General features: G+C 36.4%; 3 protein-coding genes across 3 annotated transcripts; all 3 read right to left on the reverse strand.

Moving 5' to 3' along the window:
- Positions 1–6754: 6754 nt before the first annotated feature.
- KVR01_010457 (uncharacterized protein) lies at positions 6755–9083 on the reverse strand. The gene is made up of 2 exons (XM_044793248.1): positions 7308–9083; positions 6755–7230 (listed from the first exon to the last, which is right to left on the reverse strand). The coding sequence occupies exons 1-2, from the start codon at positions 8895–8897 to the stop codon at positions 6997–6999; spliced, it is 1824 nt and encodes a 607-aa protein (XP_044640616.1). The 5' UTR covers positions 8898–9083; the 3' UTR covers positions 6755–6996.
- A 1870-nt stretch (positions 9084–10953) lies between these two features.
- KVR01_010203 (uncharacterized protein) lies at positions 10954–11666 on the reverse strand (the record flags this gene model as incomplete). The annotated part of the gene is made up of 2 exons (XM_044792987.1): positions 10954–11162; positions 11255–11666. 2 exons carry the CDS (start codon positions 11664–11666, stop codon positions 10954–10956), a joined length of 621 nt encoding a protein of 206 aa, XP_044640362.1.
- A 2188-nt stretch (positions 11667–13854) lies between these two features.
- KVR01_010387 (uncharacterized protein) lies at positions 13855–14798 on the reverse strand (the record flags this gene model as incomplete). Its single annotated transcript, XM_044794441.1, has 3 exons — positions 13855–14518; positions 14574–14684; positions 14743–14798. 3 exons carry the CDS (start codon positions 14796–14798, stop codon positions 13855–13857), a joined length of 831 nt encoding a protein of 276 aa, XP_044640546.1.
- Between the last annotated feature and the right edge of the window lie 5956 nt (positions 14799–20754).

The raw sequence follows: 20754 nt of genomic DNA on the forward strand, positions 1-20754 counted from the left end.
AAATTTATAATTATAAAATTTTAATTAAATTTTATTTAATTATTTTATTATATTATAATTAAATTTAATTTAAATTAATTTTTTTAATTTTTTAATTTTTTATTTTAAAAATTAAAGTTTTATAATTAAATTTAAAATTTTAAACCTTTATAAAATTATAATATATTTTAAATTAATTTTAAAATTTTTAATTTTTAAAATATATTAATTATTTTAAATATTAATAATTTTTAAAAATATAAAAATATATTTTTATATAATTATAAATTTAATTATTAATAATCATTTTTATTTATTAATAATAAAATTATTAAAATTATAAATTTAAATAATAAGATATAATTATTTTATTTATTTATTTTAATTTAATAAAAATATTATAAATTAAATAATTATTTTAATTAAATTTTATTTAATAAATATTTATTTAAATAAAATTAAAATTTTAATTTAAAAATAATAATTTTATTTTATTTATTTTAATTAATTAATAAAAGTTTAAATTATATAATAAATTTAATATTTATATATAATATTTATTAATATTAAATTAAATATTTTATAATTTATAATAATTTTATTTTTAAAAGTTAATAATATTAATTTAATTTTTAAATATAAAATTAAAATTTATAATTATAAAATTTTAATTAATTTATATTTAATTATTTTATTTTATTATAATTTAATTTAATTTTAATTTTTTTAATTTTTTTAATTTTTTAATTTTTTTTTTATTTTAAAATTATAATTTTTAATTTTTAAAATATATTAATTATTTTAAATAATAATAATTTTTAAAAATAAAATTTATTTTTATATAATTATAAATTTAATTATTAATAATTATCTTTTATAAAATTATTAAAATTATAAATTTAAATATTATATATAATAATAAAATATAATTATTTTATTTAAAATTATTTTTAATTTTATAATATAATAATTTAAATAATTATTTTAAATAATTTTATTTATAATATAATAAAGTTAATAAATAAATATTTATTTATAAAATAAAATTAAAATTTATAAAAAATAATAATTTTATTTTTATTTTTTAATTAATTTATATTTAAAAATTTAAATTATATAATAATTTTAATAAATTAATAATATTAATTTAAATAAATTAAATATAATTTAATATATTAATATAAAATAATATTTTTAATAATAAATAATATTATAAAATAATAAATTATAAAATTATTATAAAATATTAAGCTAATATCTATTTATTTAGTAATTATATCTACTTACTTAATTCTTACTAATTACTTACTTAATATTAATCTTTCTAAATAACTCCCTTATATTTATAAGTACCTTTTAAGTTAATATTAAGAAACTTTATAGTATAATTTCCTTCTCTAATTTTCAATACTTTTAATATAAACCCCTTTTAATACCCCTTTTAATATACCTTCTAGTACTTCTTTTAATACCCCTTTATCTTTACCTTTACCTTTACCTTTACCTTTACCTTTACCTTTACTATTTAATCTATATATATTTAAGTACTAACTAAGTATTTAAATATTAATTAAATACTAAAAGGCTAGAAGCTAAAAAGGTAAAAGTAAAGATTACACTCTTTCTAGCCTTTTAATACCCCTTTTAACCCTTTAATACTCTAGACTTTTAACCTTTTAGCATTTAATTAATATTTAAATACTTAGTTAGTACCTAAATATATATAACCTAGAAGAAGGTGTGCTAGAAGGTGTACTAAAAGGTATACTAGAAGGGGCTTATATTAAAAGTTTTAAAAATTTAAAAAATCCTAATTAAATATATAGTTTTATATAGGCCCTATATATAAATCCTTATACTAAATAAGTAGTTAATAAAAAACTAAATAAATAAATATAATTACTAGGTAAGTGGATATTAGCTCTAAAATATTTTATATAATAAATTTAATTAAAAAAAATTTTAAAAAATATATTATATTTTATTTTTAAAATATTAATTATTTATTTTAATTTAATAATAAAATTAATAAAATATATAAATAATTTATAATATTAATTAAAATTAATATAATTTAATATATTAATAAAAATTATTTTTATAATAAATAATATTATAAATAATTATAAAATTAATATAAATAATTTTATATAATAAATTTAATTAAATTAATTTTTAAAATTATATTATTTTTTTAAAATTTTTTTAATAAATTAATATTATTTATTTAATTTTTATTAATTATTTTATTAATATTAATTTTTTTAAATAATTTTTATATTTATAAATACTTTTAAATTAATATTAAAAACTTTATAATATAATTTTTTAATTTATATATATTTAAATATTAATTAAATATTTAAATATTAATTAAATATTAAAAATTAAAATTAAAAATAAAAATAAAATTATATTTTTTAATTTTTAATATTTTTTATTTTTTAATATTTTAAATTTTTATTTTTTATTATTTAATTAATATTTAAATATTTAATTAATAATAAAATATATATAAATTAAAAGTTTAAAAATAAAAATAAAAGTTTTAAAAATAAAAATAAAAATTTAAAAATAAAAATAAAATTATATTTTTTAATTTTTAATATTTTTTATTTTTTAATATTTTAAATTTTTATTTTTTATTATTTAATTAATATTTAAATATTTAATTAATAATAAAATATATATAAATTAAAAGTTTAAAAATAAAAATAAAAGTTTAAAAATAAAAATAAAAATTTTAAAAATAAAAATAAAAGTTTTAAAAATAAAAATAAAAGTTTAATAAAAATTTATATTAAAAATATTAAAAATTTAAAAGATTTTAATTAAATATATAATTTTATATAAATTTTATATATAAATTTCTATATTAAATAAATAATTAAAAAAATTAAATAAATAAATATAATTATTAAATAAATAAATATTAATTTAATTTTAATTATTTATTTTAATTTAATAATAAAATTAAAAATATAAATAATTTATAAATAATTATAAAATTATTATAAAAATTTATAAAATAAATATAATTAAATTAATTTTTAAAAAAATTATATTTTACTAAAAAAATTTTAATTACTTTTTTAATTTAATAATAAAATTAAAATATATAAATAATTTATAATTTATATTTTATTATTATTTTAAATTTTATATTTTTAATAGTTTTATAAAAATAATTATTAATAATTAAATTTATAATTATATAAAAATAAACTTTTATTTTAAAAATATATTAATATTTAAAATAATTAATATATTTTAAAATAATTAAAAATTATAAACTTAATTAAAAATATATTAAAATTTATAAAATTTTAAATTTTAAATTTAAAATAAATTTAAATTAAATAATAATAATATAAATTATTAAAATAAAATTTAATTATAAAATTATAATTATTTATTTTTAATTTTATATTTAAATAAAATTAAAATATATAATATTTAAATTTAAAATTTAAATTTTATATTTTATATTTAATTATAAATTAATAAAATATATTTATATTTAAAAATATTATATATATATATAAATATATATAAAATATAAATATTAAATAATATTTAAAATTATTTAATAATAATATATTATAAATTATTTAAAATAAATTTTATTTTATTTTTTAATTAATTTATATTTAAAAATTTAAATTATATAATAATTTTAATAAATTAATAATATTAATTTAAATAAATTAAATATAATTTAATATATTAATATAAAATAATATTTTTAATAATAAATAATATTATAAAATAATAAATTATAAAATTATTATAAAATATTAAATAATATCTATTTATTTAGTAATTATATCTACTTACTTAATTCTTACTAATTACTTACTTAATATTAATCTTTCTAAATAACTCCTTATATTTATAAGTACCTTTTAAGTTAATATTAAGAAACTTTATAGTATAATTTCCTTCTCTAATTTTCAATACTTTTAATATAAACCCCTTTTAATACCCCTTTTAATATACCTTCTAGTACTTCTTTTAATACCCCTTTATCTTTACCTTTACCTTTACCTTTACCTTTACCTTTACCTTTACTATTTAATCTATATATATTTAAGTACTAACTAAGTATTTAAATATTAATTAAATACTAAAAGGCTAGAAGCTAAAAGGTAAAAGTAAAGATTACACTCTTTCTAGCCTTTTAATACCTTTTAACCCTTTAATACTCTAGACTTTTAACCTTTTAGCATTTAATTAATATTTAAATACTTAGTTAGTACCTAAATATATATAACCTAGAAGAAGGTGTGCTAGAAGGTGTACTAAAAGGTATACTAGAAGGGCTTATATTAAAAGTTTTAAAATTTAAAAATCTAATTAAATATATAGTTTTATATAGGCCCTATATATAAATCCTTATACTAAATAAGTAGTTAATAAAAACTAAATAAATAAATATAATTACTAGGTAAGTGGATATTAGCTCTAAAATATTTTATATAATAAATTTAATTAAAAAATTTTAAAAATATATTATATTTTATTTTTAAAATATTAATTATTTATTTTAATTTAATAATAAAATTAATAAAATATATAAATAATTTATAATATTAATTAAAATTAATATAATTTAATATATTAATAAAAATTATTTTTATAATAAATAATATTATAAATAATTATAAAATTAATATAAATAATTTTATATAATAAATTTAATTAAATTAATTTTTAAAATTATATTATTTTTTAAAATTTTTTTAATAAATTAATATTATTTATTTAATTTTTATTAATTATTTTATTAATATTAATTTTTTTAAATAATTTTTATATTTATAAATACTTTTAAATTAATATTAAAAACTTTATAATATAATTTTTTAATTTATATATATTTAAATATTAATTAAATATTTAAATATTAATTAAATATTAAAAATTAAAATTAAAAATAAAATAAAATTATATTTTTTAATTTTTAATATTTTTTATTTTTTAATATTTTAAATTTTTATTTTTTATTATTTAATTAATATTTAAATATTTAATTAATAATAAAATATATATAAATTAAAAGTTTAAAAATAAAAATAAAAGTTTAAAATAAAAATAAAAATTTTAAAAATAAAAATAAAAGTTTAAAAATAAAAATAAAAGTTTAATAAAAATTTATATTAAAAATATTAAAAATTTAAAAGATTTTAATTAAATATATAATTTTATATAAATTTTATATATAAATTTCTATATTAAATAAATAATTAAAAAAATTAAATAAATAAATATAATTATTAAATAAATAAATATTAATTTAATTTTAATTATTTATTTTAATTTAATAATAAAATTAAAAATATAAATAATTTATAAATAATTATAAAATTATTATAAAAATTTATAAAATAAATATAATTAAATTAATTTTTAAAAAAATTATATTTTACTAAAAAAATTTTAATTACTTTTTTAATTTAATAATAAAATTAAAATATATAAATAATTTATAATTTATATTTTATTATTATTTTAAATTTTATATTTTTAATAGTTTTATAAAAATAATTATTAATAATTAAATTTATAATTATATAAAAATAAACTTTTATTTTAAAAATATATTAATATTTAAAATAATTAATATATTTTAAAATAATTAAAAATTATAAACTTAATTAAAAATATATTAAAATTTATAAAATTTTAAATTTTAAATTTAAAATAAATTTAAATTAAATAATAATAATATAAATTATTAAAATAAAATTTAATTATAAAATTATAATTATTTATTTTAATTTTATATTTAAATAAAATTAAAATATATAATATTTAAATTTAAAATTTAAATTTTATATTTTATATTTAATTATAAATTAATAAAATATATTTATATTAAAAATATTATATATATATATAAATATATATAAAATATAAATATTAAATAATATTTAAAATTATTTAATAATAATATATTATAAATTATTTAAAATAAATTTTATTTTATTTTTAAATAATTTTAATTAAAACTTTAATTATATATATAAACTTTTATTAGATTATTATTTTTAAATAATTTATAATAATTTTAATTATATAATTAAATATTTATTATATAATTTAAATAATATTAATAATCTATATATACTTTAATTTTAACTTTATATTTACTTTACTTATTAACTATTTATTATATTAGATCTATTATAAATAAAGAAGAAAGAGCTTAAAGTATTCTATAAGTCTATTTAAATTATAGTTACCCTTAAAAAGTCTCTATATTTACTATTTTATATTAAAACTTATTACTTTAAATAATTTTTAATAATTTTATAATTAAAAGTATTTTTAAAAATATTTTAAATATATAAAGTTTTATAATATATAAATTATATTTAAACTATTTTTAATAATAATAAATTTCTATTATAATATAAAAGTAAAATAGAAATAATTTTTAAATTTAAAAATATAATTTATTAAGGGGTCTTATAGAAGGTTATAGGGCCTAAGCTTAAATTTTTTAAATTTAATTTTTATAAAAAAGCTTATAATTATATAAAGTTTTAATTTTAAATTTTAAAAATTTAATATTATATATATCTTATAATTCTCTATTATATATAAAAAGCTTATATTTATAATAAATTTTAGTAAGTTATTATAATAGGTTAAAAGTGGTGAGTTTTAGTGTAAAATGGTAAATGTAGGGAGACTTTTTAAGGGTAACTATATCCCTAATGCCAATCTACCAGTAACCAACCCAAACAATGTCCCATGCCATACCTATACACCATATCCCTAGTCTACCCACCAATCTCCTCAGGCCCAACATACCCGAGAGACGCCCACTATTCAAGATACCTCATTTGATCCATAATTCGTCAGTCATTGGTGCAGCACATAATGCCCAGTAAGTTGTCCTTGGCCTATTCTTGAAGCCTTTGCCCCGCTCCAACCAAACCTAGAAGATGAAAGGCAAAACCCCTCGCAGCATAATTCATCGACAGGTCTTGTAACTTCGCATACTTCTCCCTACAGCCTTCGCACGCCAGCTTCCAAGCCGAAGTTGGCGGTCTCAGACAGCTGCCGCGATGCCTCGGCGAGCGCCATGTCCTCCTCACTAGCGCCCTTGATGGTGCGGCCAGGCAGGCCAAACGGCAGCGCCTCCGGCTCGCAAGTAGCGCCGTCGCGAGGAAGCGCGCCGGCCTGGAAGTAATCCCTTATAGCCTTGGCCGTGCACACTGACGGGGCAGCTAAGCTCGTATGCTACAGAATACGAAGTCAGCAGGACAGTTCCCACTTATCTATCCCACCCCAACCGAGATCACACGAAAAACACTTACACCGTACGACTTCTGCACGAGCACGACCGAGTCCTCGAAACCGACCGAGTTGTTCCGCGCGCTGGCCAGCGGCGTGATATTGTCAGCCACGTTGGCGACGTACAGGATAGGGAATCCCGCCCGCGCCTCGAAGGGGCCCTTGAAGCTCCACCTCGGCCTGACCTGCCTCCCCGCGCACGCGATGCGGTCCTTGGCCACGATGGCGCCCGACGTCCGGCTCACGCGCTCCATGTCCGCGACGTACCCCTCAAAGCCGACGGGGCTGTCGGGCAGGGGCTTCCCGTCCGCGCAGAGGATGATGGGGAAGGCGTCGTCGCTGCCCTCGCCGGCGCTGGGCAGGGGCTCCTCAGGCGGGATCTGCTGCGCCGAGCACACGTCGGAGAAGGGCGGGCCGTAGCGGGTGACGAAGTCGTAGTAGGCCTTGCCGTCGCCCTGCTCGAGACCCGCGAGGATCCTGGCCAGGTGGGTGAAGTAGTAGTTGGGGCGGTAGAGGGAGGTCGCCGCCAGCTGGCGGATCTTGGAGTAGGTGATTATCTCCGGCAGCTCGGACCCCGAGCTGGCCTCTGGCATGAAGATGATGGGCTGGACACGGAGACGGTCCAAGATGGCCTGGTGGCGTTCCTCGATCTCGTCCGGCGACGGCCCGTGGAATGCACACTTGAGAGGGCCAGCCTTGTGGCACAGCTGGTAGAAAGCGGCCATGACACTGTCGGCGTCACGGACAGAGTTGATGTGCCGGCTGTTGTACCACTCCTCGTAGTCGACGTTGCCGTCGCTGACGAGCCGGCCGACCCTGTCCGGGTACATGGCGGCGAACGTCCCGCCGAGGACGGTGCCGTAGCTGAAGCCCCAGTACTGCAGCTTCTCCTCGCCCATCTGCTCGAGGATCTCGAGCATGTCGCGCGCGTGCGAGGCCGTGCCGACGTGCCGCAGGAGGCCGGTTGCGTTGTGAGACCGCTCACACGCCTGCGAGAACGCCGCGGCGCGGGCCCACACGTCGTACATGACGCCCTCGTGCGAGTCGATGACCGGTATCTCCTGCATCGCCCAGTTCTGCCGCTTCTGCGCCGAGCCCCAGCATTCGATCCTGGGCACCGAGGCGCCGATGCCACGCGGGTCGAACGTCACGATGTCGAAGTTGCGGCCGACGATGGCTTGCAGATACGACCCGTGATCTTTCAGCGCCCAGATGCCTGAGCCCCCTGGGCCTCCCGGGTTGAAGAAGACGGGACCCTTGTAGTCTTGTGTCTCTGTTGCTCGCAGGCGAGCGATGGCCAAGATGACATTCTGGCCGGCCTCAGGCTCGAGCCAGTCCATCGGTACCTCCAGCCTTGCGCAGTCATAGTCGCCGTCGAAGCAGCTATGCCATTCGAGGGTCTTGCTGGGTGTTATATCTCCCCATGAGAAATCCCGCAACTGTATGTCTATATCGATACTGTAAACGTCTTGTCTAGGATTTGGTGACTTGTGCACTACAACTCCAAACGTGACCAAGCACGCAATCGCCAGCAGGGCGAGGGGGATCTCGAAGCGGAGCTTTCCCGACTCCCTCCGCACTAGTGGTCGAAGTAAGGGGGCTTTCTCGTCCATGGCGAGGTCAATGAAGGATATGTCGTAAAGCAGACCGGGAGAAGTGGACAGTTCTGGTATAAAATCAGGAGAGAAGATAAGGAGAGTCTACCCGCTAAATCTATAATAATCTATACCAACGGTAAAATAAAACGGATCATGTTACAAAGGTAAGACCGCACAAGAAGGAGGGATGGTGTAAACAGCCACCTGACCGTCCTTTAGATAGCTGCCAGATATACAACAAGTTACCCACACAGATGGAATAGATAAGACTCTTCACAGGGCGGTGGGGATTGTTGGGGACCGGATAGCGCCCACCCACTCACATCGAGGCAAAAGTCAGCCGTCGTGCCAAGAGGACAAGGGCCCCTCTGTAAGCGTGCAGTGGTCCTCTGGGGAAGACCCCGGATCTGCAACCCACTCTTGCCTGCCGTCGCTGAGTCGAGGACCCCTTCTTTGCGGGCCAAAGCTGGCTCCCGCAGCCCACGGCCAGTCAAGGGCCGTATCTTGAGACAGCGCCAACCGCCACTCTTACGCCAGTTTCCTATCGGCTCCGGGAGCGATGCGGAGGCGGCCCTTGGTGTCCACGAGTCGTGGGGGCCAGCACACTGTCTCATGTTAGAGTTCGGACACAGTCCGCCAGCTGACTCGTTCCCGCGGGTGAACCTTTTGGCAACCTGACCAAGGTAACAACGGCCTCGTCGCATGACGTGCACCGAAGGAGCGGTCTTGGGGCTTCTGGGTGGGAAGCTGACTGGGAGAGCTGAGCCTCGTCCACAAGGGCCGCCCCCGACGTCGCACTCGGGCTTCTGTGGTCAAGTGTGGCCGCACGACAGATCAGCATGTGGCCGCTGGCCGCTTGGGTCCTGTACCGCAGCGCCCCCCCAACCAGCCAACACCCTTTCCCTTACCTCGGTCGTCCACTTATCAGCAGCACAGCATGCACAGATTCCTCCTCGTGGACGGGGACCGGCAGATGCCGAGCTGGCCAAGTATTACCTGCGCACTATGTTAACGTTGTGGGAATGCCAGCTTTGTGAACGGTTTGGTGAGCCCCCGACTGGACCTCTTCATATCGAAGTCTAGGCGTTGGGAGTCAATAAGCAACGATTTCTTGTTTAGTACAAGGCGGGGCTACTTTCAGTGTGTCCTCGGCGCCGGCAGTGGCCATTTGATTAAATAGTCCGCTGCCACGGCAGCTTTCCCATGATCGGACGAAAAGTGACAGGCGGCAGTCGGGATGACTGCCGAGCATCGTCGCCAGTTGCGATCCACATATATAATCGAACACTTTTGCTTGCTCGATCGCTCGTGTTCGTGTCGTAGGTGGGGCTTGTAATCCTATCAGTATCGCCATATGAGAAGTTTCGAAAAGCTCCTTGTCTCTGCTACACTCCTGAAGTCATCCAGCTATTCCAATCGTTCTGCTGCAGGGCGCGACAGCGTGCAGTCTACATGATAAAGACGGTGAGTCCCAAGATTAGGTAAAATACCTTGCCATGGAACACACGCGAATCATAATATAGACTGTTGATTCTCATGATGTTCAGGTTGAGCACAAGCGCTTTCACAATGGTTGCTCGCACAACTCATATACACTGCGGACCTCTTCCGCTGCACACTATTCTAGCCAAAGGTTTTGGCAAGATTATGGCAGGAATCAATTGCTATATCTCGTTGTGGTCAGAAATGTTGTCTGTGATCAGGGACTGCACAGACTTTGACCAAATCACACGGAAATCGGTGCGCTGAGCACGATTTCACTCTGAGGACCCCTTTCCGAAAGGTGGCCCTTCTTTGAATGCAAATGCTTAATAGGAGGCATGAGCTCGGTATAATTTGGGAGTTGGATGCCTATTACTGTCTGTAAGGATGCGCTTGCTCCATTATGTACGCGTTGCTCTTGGAACAAGCCATTTTACTTGTATTTATAACTTTCCTAGGCGACGGAAGTAACAGTTTCGGGAGAAGCACCAACCTCATTGATCAAAATGAATATTCATTTCGCCCCAACTCCCACCGATATTTTTCATTTTGACAGTCATCTCTTTTCTGTGGTCCGAATTCCCACCAGCTACAGACATGGGAAACTCTGAGTCTCATACCAGACCGGCGACGGGTTCTGCCAGACCCATCCATCTGAATAGTGTGTGCCGTTGTACCAGAACTCGTCACCAGTCCCTGTGATACCATGGACGAGAAGGACCACCGCCTCGGGCAACGTCGAGTTGATTGCTGACGCAGATTCCAGTTTTATTCGATCCGAGCTACCGAGCGATCGGCCTGTGTTTGAGAAATTAGCTGTAGTCTCCTTGTACAATAAATGTAAATACGGAGTCCAGAGCCATGCTGGGGCTACTCCAGGGCTGACGAACATATGTGATCAAATACCTGGGCACGTATCTGTCCGGTGTCGAGATTCTGGTAGACTCCAAGTGTACATATCCCCTCATCCCGATTCTGACACCACGACAAGCCCTGATCGCCTCCAGGTGGCTCGGAAGGAGGAGGTGATGGTGTAGAGCCTGCGCCAGTCTTGTTTGTATTTTCGGATGGCGCGTCGTTGTGCGAGGCCTGTTTGCGGGTGATGCCAATCACGAGGACTGCGGCAAGCAGTAGGGCTAATGCAAGAGCTACAATGATGAGAGTCGTCATGCTGATTTTCCTGCGGCGGATGGGTTGGCGAGTAGTAGTTCGACTGTGAGTATTCCCCTCAGGCAGTTGGAAATTCACCGACAGCTTTGCTGAGAGGTAATGCACCGACTTCAGGTTCTCGTTTGAAGCCATGGTGGTCGCCATATCCGTTGAAGACAATAGATCTTGCGGGTTCTCCCGGAGATGTTATTTTGCAATGGTAAAGACAGCAAATTCCAGAAGTAGAAAGACTGGTGAACAGGAGTGTTGGCAAAGATGAAGAAGAGCGATAGGTCAACCCATGCTACACAGCTCAAGTTCTTTCTTCAACTGAGCGTAGAAGGTGGTTGAAAATCAAGTATCAATGGTCCAAATCTTACCGTTCCTCTTGACTGTCAAATCTCCTCCATCGCAAGCCAGGCCGTTGGGACATTCTGCCTGCCAAGCGCGAGACTCGGATGAGCGCTTACGCTGTCTCAGAGCTTATCGAAGAAGTCGTCGCCTTGGGGAATCCAAGCGTAATGATTCGTTTTTTTCTATCTTACAAACTGCCTCTGCACGCGACGGCATGCTTTATTATGTTGCATCCGTACTAATGCAGGCCATTGGCCGTCGCCTCCCATGCAAGATCGCGAGCTATTGGCTCCAGCCAATTTCCGATCGTGCCCAGGTGATTACAGTTCAGGAAAGTTCGGGGGGTCAGCCCCAGCCACGGAGCTTTTTAAATCCGGGTTATTGATACTCTCAGCGCAGCCGGAAGCGCGTTTAACGCTCAGGATATGCTGATGCACCTAGTTTGGACGATGGACATGACGCGGGCAGAAGTTCACTGACACTTGGGGTCTTACCCGTGGACACATTGCTCAGCTGTCAAAAGCCAGTGCCTCACATTTTTACGACGTTCCTGATCTTGAACACGAAGTACAACTTTATAGCGCCAGCTTCTGAGTAACACCTGCGGCTAAGGTGAACTGAACGCATCATTGCATGAAGATATGCTCTATGAGCACGCTTGTCTTAAGGCTAGGCTACTCCTTCCTTGGCATTGTCCAATACGATATTTCACTCTGGATCTTGTCCCACTTGAGATGTTCCCAGTGATGGAAAACCAGCCTGAAAATCAAATCATCGAACATACCGGCAGGCACAACTTTTCTACCTCCTCCACGCTCGCAACAAAGCATTCCAAAGAAATATCAGTCTTCATGAAAGATTGGATCTCATCCATCATAACACCTTATCCATCGGAAATGACAGCCTCAAAAAAAGTGGACCATAATAAGGTTTCGGATGCGCTTATTTCGTTCGGCGAAAATGACGTTGACTCGGCACTGTTGTCGTGCGCACATGCACCATGTGCATCCGTATGAGCCTTCTCAAGGTCTAGTCAAGTAGGTATCACATGAAAGTTGGGAAACACACAATCAAATAGCCCTTTGTACCTGCAGCTCGGAGAGAAAAAGACAAGAATCGATCGGTTGGCGCAGGAATTATGGCGGCATGTTCTAATCAACCTTATTTCCGACACTTGCGCCATTCACGCGGCAGGTCGGGATGCTACGGTCGGAGCCAGCACAGCTTTACCATGTGCATGACAGTGGAAATCTAGGCCCGCCCGTGAGAACTTTATACCTCCCCGAGAAATGGCCGCCCAAGCGGGCCTGCATACCTCTGCAACTGCCCCGGGCGCAAAATTCAGCCAGACGCTCGTCTAACGTACTGTTTTTTTTTTGTGTTATTCTCTTTAGGATTTTGCCTCATCCTTCGAGACGCGATACAACTGCGTAGCGTTTCGGTACATACGCGTCTATTGTGCTTGGCATACACAACGTTGATCCCAGCTGTTCCGAGTCGTTCGTGGAGGCCTGTTCTCGCACCGCGCATGTGTCCAGCGATGAGGCCAGACCATTGGATCGACGGGCATGCTTACGAGGACGACCGGGCCTGGCGAGGTAAATCTGTTTCGACGCACGCGTCTGACTGGATATTAATGGCTCTTCAGGGTTTATACACAGAGGGTCGTCAATACGGACGTGTTCCAAGGTTAGGAACAGGCGCCCTTTATCCCCGCCGGCTGGAATCAATAGATGCCCTCAGCACTTATACTGCTGCTCGCTTATTAATGAGCGAGTAATCGGAAATGTGAAAACTAAGTATTCCAAAGCCGACACTATCATAGAGAGCTACCAATCGGAGAAACTCATGTTCGGAGCACACTCAAGGCTTACACAATGCCGACTACCAACGGCAGTAACGGCGCTATCTCCCTGCTTGCACACGACGTCAAAGGTTTGGAACCTACCGCGAAGCTGCCCTGCTGCCTCGCAACTCTTCTCATCCATCACTCGGGCTTCCTGCCAATGACGGTGTGCCGGGTGAAGGCCCAGAAAGCCCCCTCGCGGGTCTCAGCCGCGACCTCCTGCAGTAGCTCACGGAGTAATGCCATCTTCTCCGAGCCCTCCTGGGCCTTCCCAGACTTGCGCATGACTTGTTCCGGCAGTAGCAGGTTACACTCCTGGGTGGCCAGCTCCAAATGCAACGGAATATCCCGAACGTCGGACTCGATAGCATCAAAGCCGGCCTCGCCGAGGTGCCCAGCCAGGTGAGAGACCCACGGCGACTCTAACCGCTTGTCTTGTGCCTGGGTCTGCCTGAACAGCTTTTCCAAAGCAGCTGTCTTGCAGTCAGGCTTGGTCTTTGCGATACGCCATGAGGCCATGTCTGGCTCGCCCCACTGCACGTAGCCGCCCGGCTTGAGGAGCTTAGAGATGTTGGCCGTCACCCCGGGAAGGTCGTCTTGGCCTAGCACAAAGAGGAAGTTGCGCAGGTGAACGACATCGTAGACCCCGACGATCTCACTTGGTGGCGGCTGTTTGATATCCCAGTGCTGAAAGCGTACGTTGGCCGGGAGGCATGTTGATGGCGGGGCGGCGTGAAAGGACACGTCCAGGCCGTCGAGCTGGACGGAGGGAGGTAGCTTGGCCCCCAAACTCGTCAACCAGATCCTCCAGTACATGTTAGCTTTTCGTTTCGTCTGATTCAAGGTTTGAGGTTCCTCACCCGGTGCCAGTTCCGACGTCAGCAATCCTAAGACTATTTCTATCGAGAGGTATCTTTGGGTGGACGAGATAGCCAAAAGACTCGACCCAGAGGTAGTGCTGCAGGTTGATGCTGTTTACAGTATGTGGTTAATGATCGGAACTGCCACTGTTGAGAGCTGAACACAAACCGAGTGTTGTCTAAATAATCCCGCGTGAAGATGTACGTATCAGAGTTCTGCGCCATGTTGGTCTTGATTAGGAGTCGTCAAAATTTATTTTGGGGTTGTAGGTTGGAATGGAGAAAGACAAGACGCTGCCTGCATGTTCAGCCAGAGTGCACTTATGTAGGCTTCAGCATTCACTTCTCTCACGGTGACCGTGGGGTAAGAGCTGTGCCAGCACCGCGTTACAAGCACACAGGTGAAAGAGAGAAGGCTAAGATGGCCGAAAGAGCCGCTTGTGACGTAGTTTTAGGTCTGACGAGCAATCTAGGTCAACCTTCAAGCTGCGTACTTCTGCTTCGGCACGAATCAAAGTGACCCGCATTCTTTGGGTTGAGCGAAAGCGAGCGTAGGCAACACTGTGTCACCCCCCGGCTTCTTCCCTTTCTGTACTCATCCACGGTAACACAGTGACAAAATGCATCCATGGATCAAGGCACCGATTGGGGTCTATGCAGCATTTGGCCAGTCAGGGGTAATAGTGAGACGCGGATGCTGCAAACGGCTGCGCTGCTGTCCATCGTTGTCGAGCAGATGTATTGTTTAAGGTCTTCTGCGATTACTGCTTGGATAGCCCATGGCCCTATTCCCCTCTCTCTGCACTCGAACTCGCCGTCCAAGGGAAGCTGACTTGACTCATAAATTCTCTCATTTGGGCAGACTGTAGCGATCCAACCACAGAGCCATGAGCTCCGAAAGATTCTCTGGACGGGCGGGGGATGGGGGCCAAAGAGGGTGTTAAGTACAATGCAGGGTTGCAATATTGTAAAACCAACAGCAGAGATCACATCAATGAGGTAGGTCTTTTTCAGGGTTGTGATCAGTGGCCCGCTACCCCCAACGCCCCCCGCTTAGAGTGCGTGGCCCTGCATTCTGATGACTGTCTGACCGTGATCGACATGCTTGGATGCATGTTGGCTTCTCAGCCGCATCAAATTGTGTGTAGGGGTGAATAGGCCAACTCTTGTGCAGATCACACGGTGCATTGGCGTTAGATTTAAGTTACCTGATGGAGGCATGTTGTTGATGTACCTAGGTATTTCGGATAGTTGGATGAAACTGCATGCAGGAGAGCTTGCCTACTTCCGAGGTCCGCCATGACCACCACGTCTGGCCTTCCCATGGAAATACCCATGGCTTCGAGAAATTGGGGAATTCCCGACTTCCTCTCGCCAGTGATGAATCTCGTCAGGCGATAGATCATCAGGTAATGTGCGCATGTCAGTGTGAAGACATAGACTTGGGAAACACTCTCCACGCGGTTCTACAGGTCCGCCTTCGTCGCCTCTGCTTGCGTCTCTTCTGTGAACCTGAAAACCTCTGGTTGAGTTGTCGAGTTCGTTATAGCCTTGTCAATGGCGACCTGCAGCGGCAGGTGGACGTCTTCCTGGGTGCCTTGCTGGTCAAGCTCAATGGGAGAGGCATGTTGAAAATTGATGTCGTCTCTCGAATACCAGTGTCTCCATTGAGGCTGGTCGCATCGGAATTCTTGTCGTTGAGTGTCGGATCCGCCCTGATGGTATATCTCCAAGCTTTTCGACTGTTCCAACTTCTTTCTTTATTAGGCGTCAAGGGCGAGTCGACAAAGATTACTGCGCCATAAGATCCGCTCTTCCCCTCAGATCGGTCGCACATAGTCCTTCTAGGTCTAATTTTGTATTCGTGAAGGCCTATTTATTGTTCGGGATCAACTCGGAGAAGGCATCGATGACTCGGCTGACGCCTGGGCCAAGGTTGTCAGGCAGAACGATTATGAACCACTTTTTGATTGTCTCGGCAAGCGATTTGACTGAAGAGGGAGATTAGACTCCATTTCAGACGGACGATGACAGTATTGACAGCAAGGCGACGTGGAATCACAGGATGGCGATGGCGAAGACATATGTGCTGAACAAAAGGCCGGCCGGCCGGCGTATAACAGTGACCAGAGCGTTCTTATAGGCAAGGGCACGGATCTGTCGCATGTCGACCGACATGGAAGGCTAACCGATCAAGCTCAAGTGAACGATGACGATGGACTGGACCGGATCGTGACTGAGGATTCAGGAGTGTCGTCTGAAGTATATGTTGAATGTTGTATACCTGCAGAGCAAAGCGGCTGTGCTATGTAGACCGGTCCATATTATCCATGCTTAGACACCATGGTTCCATATGTGACCAAGCCTCATGGGTCCGTCTTGAGCTTCAACTAATTCGGTCTGCAAGACACACACACACGATCTGACACTGGCCTCGACACAGTTTACTCGTTTTGAATATTGAGGGCGTTGTATTTTACCAGATACTAGTAGGCCAATCTCTCTTCGGTCGATATCATAGGAGCCAGGGACATCATTGATTTCTATTTCACCAGACGGTCTAAGTTCCTAATTAGTCTGGCAAGGCTGTCTGTCTAGACCACGTAAAACCTCCTCGTGTCGATGTGCCTTTATCTCGTAGGTCTTTCCTTGTTTTATCATCTTCGTGGATCGGAAGCCTTGCAGCAGACCAGCGCGTTTCGTTCTCCAATGTAGGTTTCAAAGAGTCATCCTGAGGCTGCAAAGATGCCTAGGTAGTGTTACTATCTGAGTTGCTAGCCTGATAGGTATTGCACGTGGTATTGTTACCTATCGGGTACGTCTGTCCCTGGTTCGAATTTTCTCATTCTGCCTCATTCGTTCCAGCTGCTCCCCAAGGCGGATAACTTGCCGCTCGGCTACCTTCTGTTGGCTCATGATGCGATCAATTTCCGGGTAGGAAGTGGCGGACACCCTTGGGACTTCTCTGGGTGGTGTTACTTCCACCACTCGTCTGCGCTGTGTGTTAACATCACCATACAGATAACTCTCCCAGTCGCGATGTCGTTCGGCATTTCTTCTATCATCACTCTGATCAAAATTTCTTCCCAAGGTTGCTTCAGTGGTGTATCTCGAGCCGTGATCGAAATAATAGTCTCGCCAGACTGCGCGAGACATCTGTGTAGGTGCATGATATTCGTAATTCCAGGTAGTGCCTAGATGGACAGGTAGAGGAGGCGGAGGTTGATGCATCCTATTGCTGTAGTAGACATCGCTGTATCCAGTTGTGAGTGGCGATGAGTGGCGCCTTGAGCTTTGGAATACCGGCAGTGGACTGTGTGGCCTTCGCACGTGTCGCGTACCGACAGTGGCAGCAGAATGGTGGCCAAACTGACCAGACCTTGCAAAGGAGTCAACCCAGGTTCGGGAAATTGAGGGAGGATCATCCTCAAAATGAACTCTGGCCCGTCTTTGAAGAGGTAGTGAACCTGGTCGCGGGAAATAGTGGTCATAATTTCTGTATGGGTCGCTCCAATTCGCAGGCATATTTGAGATGTGTAGTTGAAATAGGGGGTTTTGGTATGATTGACTGTCGTATTTTCAGTGGTTCAAGATATTCAAGGAAATGGGTGAGACGTCAGGACACAATTGATCATCTCATTTATGATTATCAGTACTTCGGTGGATTGGTGGGCATCCCTCCGCAAAAGAGATTTTGTAGGAAAGAGACAAATATCGGCCCCGGAGGTGGGCTGAAGCTGATGGGCATGTGTAGAGTCTACTCCACGGGAGCCTTTGCTGAGACGCGCACCTGGACCATTTTAGAATCAAGGCCAAGCCTGGGATGCTCAGCTTTGTTCTATTTCCTATTGGATGCAACCTTTAGAACGGCACAATTCTGAGGAGGAGTGCCAAATTTTGTAAGACGAGAGCGACACGACAGGCTCAGCTCATCCCCACGGCTGAATACTGCCCAATCATCTCACGTTCGTCTGTTTGAGAGGGATACACTCACTGTCTGCCTGGGATTTGACTGGCGTCAGATCTTATGTCTGCGCCCCCATGGTAAAAAAAGTCAGGCTGCGAAAAATCCGGGAGCCTTATTCAGGTGTCACAGAAATTATGTGGCGTCTGCAACTAGGAGACCGGTGAGCACCTTGCTCCCCCTTGATCAAACAGATGGGGGCAACAGGTCTTCCTCAGATGCTAGGTAGCTGAAAAAAAGTAGTAATTTGATGACGGTCTTTCCTTGGGCGGTGTATTTCAGTAGTGTGATCTATTTACCTTTGTCTGTCGATGGCAACAACTTCGATGTTGAGGCGGGCCGAAGTTAAAGCGGTCACGAAAGAATTCCGGAGACCCCAAAATCAGATGAGCATCGCTGTCGATAAATCTGCCCAGTGCATACGGTAGGCCGCAGTTGGCGAAGCTGATATATGGGCCCTTCTCGACGACAGTTATGTGAGCTGACTCGTTCAGACGACGTGCGCGTGCGGCCGCTGACATTCCGCCTGCGACGCCCCCGATTATGATGAGATTCATGTAAGCCAATGAGCACCCCTGAATTAATGCCCTTTTCGGGCGAGGCAACAACCGCTAGTCCTGCATCCAAGTCTAAGGTGCGAACGAGTACCAGGTCCGAACCAGCCTCGTGAAGATCTTCCGAACAGTCAAATGGCAGCAGTTTTGGCTTCCCATCCACTGAACCGCCCCCAAGTATGACCGTTGAATCAGCTCCTCCGTCAGCCTCGTCAACGACTCTCCAAGAGTCTACCCGCGCGGTTTCTCACCAACTGAAGCACCCACGAGTATTAGCTCTGGATTCATGTCCGAAGAGACAACGAGTACATCCACTGAGTCGACTTCCGTGGAAGAGCCTATGAGTAGCAGCTCTGCCTCAAATTCATCCGAGGAACCCACAAGTACTAGTTCCGAGTCCAATCTTGAAGAGGTCACGACTACGAGCCTGGAACCCACTGCCCCTGAGGGGCCAACAAGCACTCCCTCCGGATCAGAGTCACTCAAAGAGCCGACGAGCACGAGCTCTGAATCGTCGTCGACTGGAAAAATCATAGGTAGCAGCTCTGAATCATGGTCCTCGACATCCTCGGAAGACTTCACAAGTACAATCGCCGGGCCATTGCCGGCTAAGGAGGCCACAGGTACGAGCCTAGAATCTAGTTCTACTTAAGAGCCAATAACTACGTCTGTTACATCAATCACCGAGTTGGTATTCTTGTAAGAGCCTATAAGTACTAGCTTTAAGTCTCTATTAACTGAACAGGCTGTAACTGCTAGTTCTGAATTGACATCTCAAGTGCTAGTAGTAGTAGTTTCTCCGAGTCTTTGACATCTAGCAGCAACAGCTCCTCTAAATTAAACGTTATTTTACTGTTGATCTTCTCTTTATCTTATCTTATCTTTTATCTCTTATCTAGTTACTTAATTAGCTTTCTCCTTCCACCTCCGTTCTTATCCCTCTACCCTCCCCTTTATTTAAACTTAAATATATTATATTATATAAAATGAAGTCTTTAATATTATAAACTATTTATATTTTTTTCATTCTATTATTAAGTTAAAAGTAAATAGTTAGACTTTTAAAAAAATAAAATATTATATATTTTTAAAGATTAATTTAACTAACTTTATTATATAAAACTTTTTATAATAACTTTATAATCTATATTTATAATATTATTTATTATTAAAAAATATATTTCTATATTAATATACTAGGCTATACTTAATTAGTTTAAGTCGGTATATTAAAAGTTAAAGTTATTACGAACTATAGGTTAGTCTTAACGCTATTAAATACTATATATAAAGTTACTATATAACTTAAGCCTTTTAAGTTAGTTAAAATAAGTAAAGATAAAGCTACTATTCCTCTAAGAGTTTTAACTTTATTCTATAAGTAAATACCTATCTATTACCTCTATAAGTAAAACTACTTAAAAGTAGTCACTTAATTAAATTAAAAAATAATTAAGTATGGTAACTATACTCTATTATTATATATAATATTTAGATTTATAGTTTTAATAATTTTATAAAAGAAATAACTATTAATAATTAAATTTATAATTATATAAAGGTAGATCTTTATTTTAAAGAGAAGTTATTAATATTTAAAATAATTAATATATTTTTAAAAAGTTAAAAATTATAAACCTAATTTAAAGTATATTAAAATCTA

This window comes from Diaporthe batatas, assembly GCF_019321695.1.
Source record: "Diaporthe batatas strain CRI 302-4 chromosome Unknown Contig00013, whole genome shotgun sequence".
Lineage (NCBI taxonomy): Eukaryota > Fungi > Ascomycota > Sordariomycetes > Diaporthales > Diaporthaceae > Diaporthe > Diaporthe batatas.

Excerpts from the sequence above, each read along its gene's own strand:
- KVR01_010457 (XM_044793248.1), bottom strand. The coding sequence starts at position 8,897 with ATGGACGAGAAAGCCCCCTTACTTCGACCACTAGTGCGGAGGGAGTCG. Across the intron at positions 7,231-7,307 it reads TCGTGCAGAAGTCGTACGGT|CATACGAGCTTAGCTGCCCC; the intron begins GTAAGTGTTTTT and ends CGTATTCTGTAG.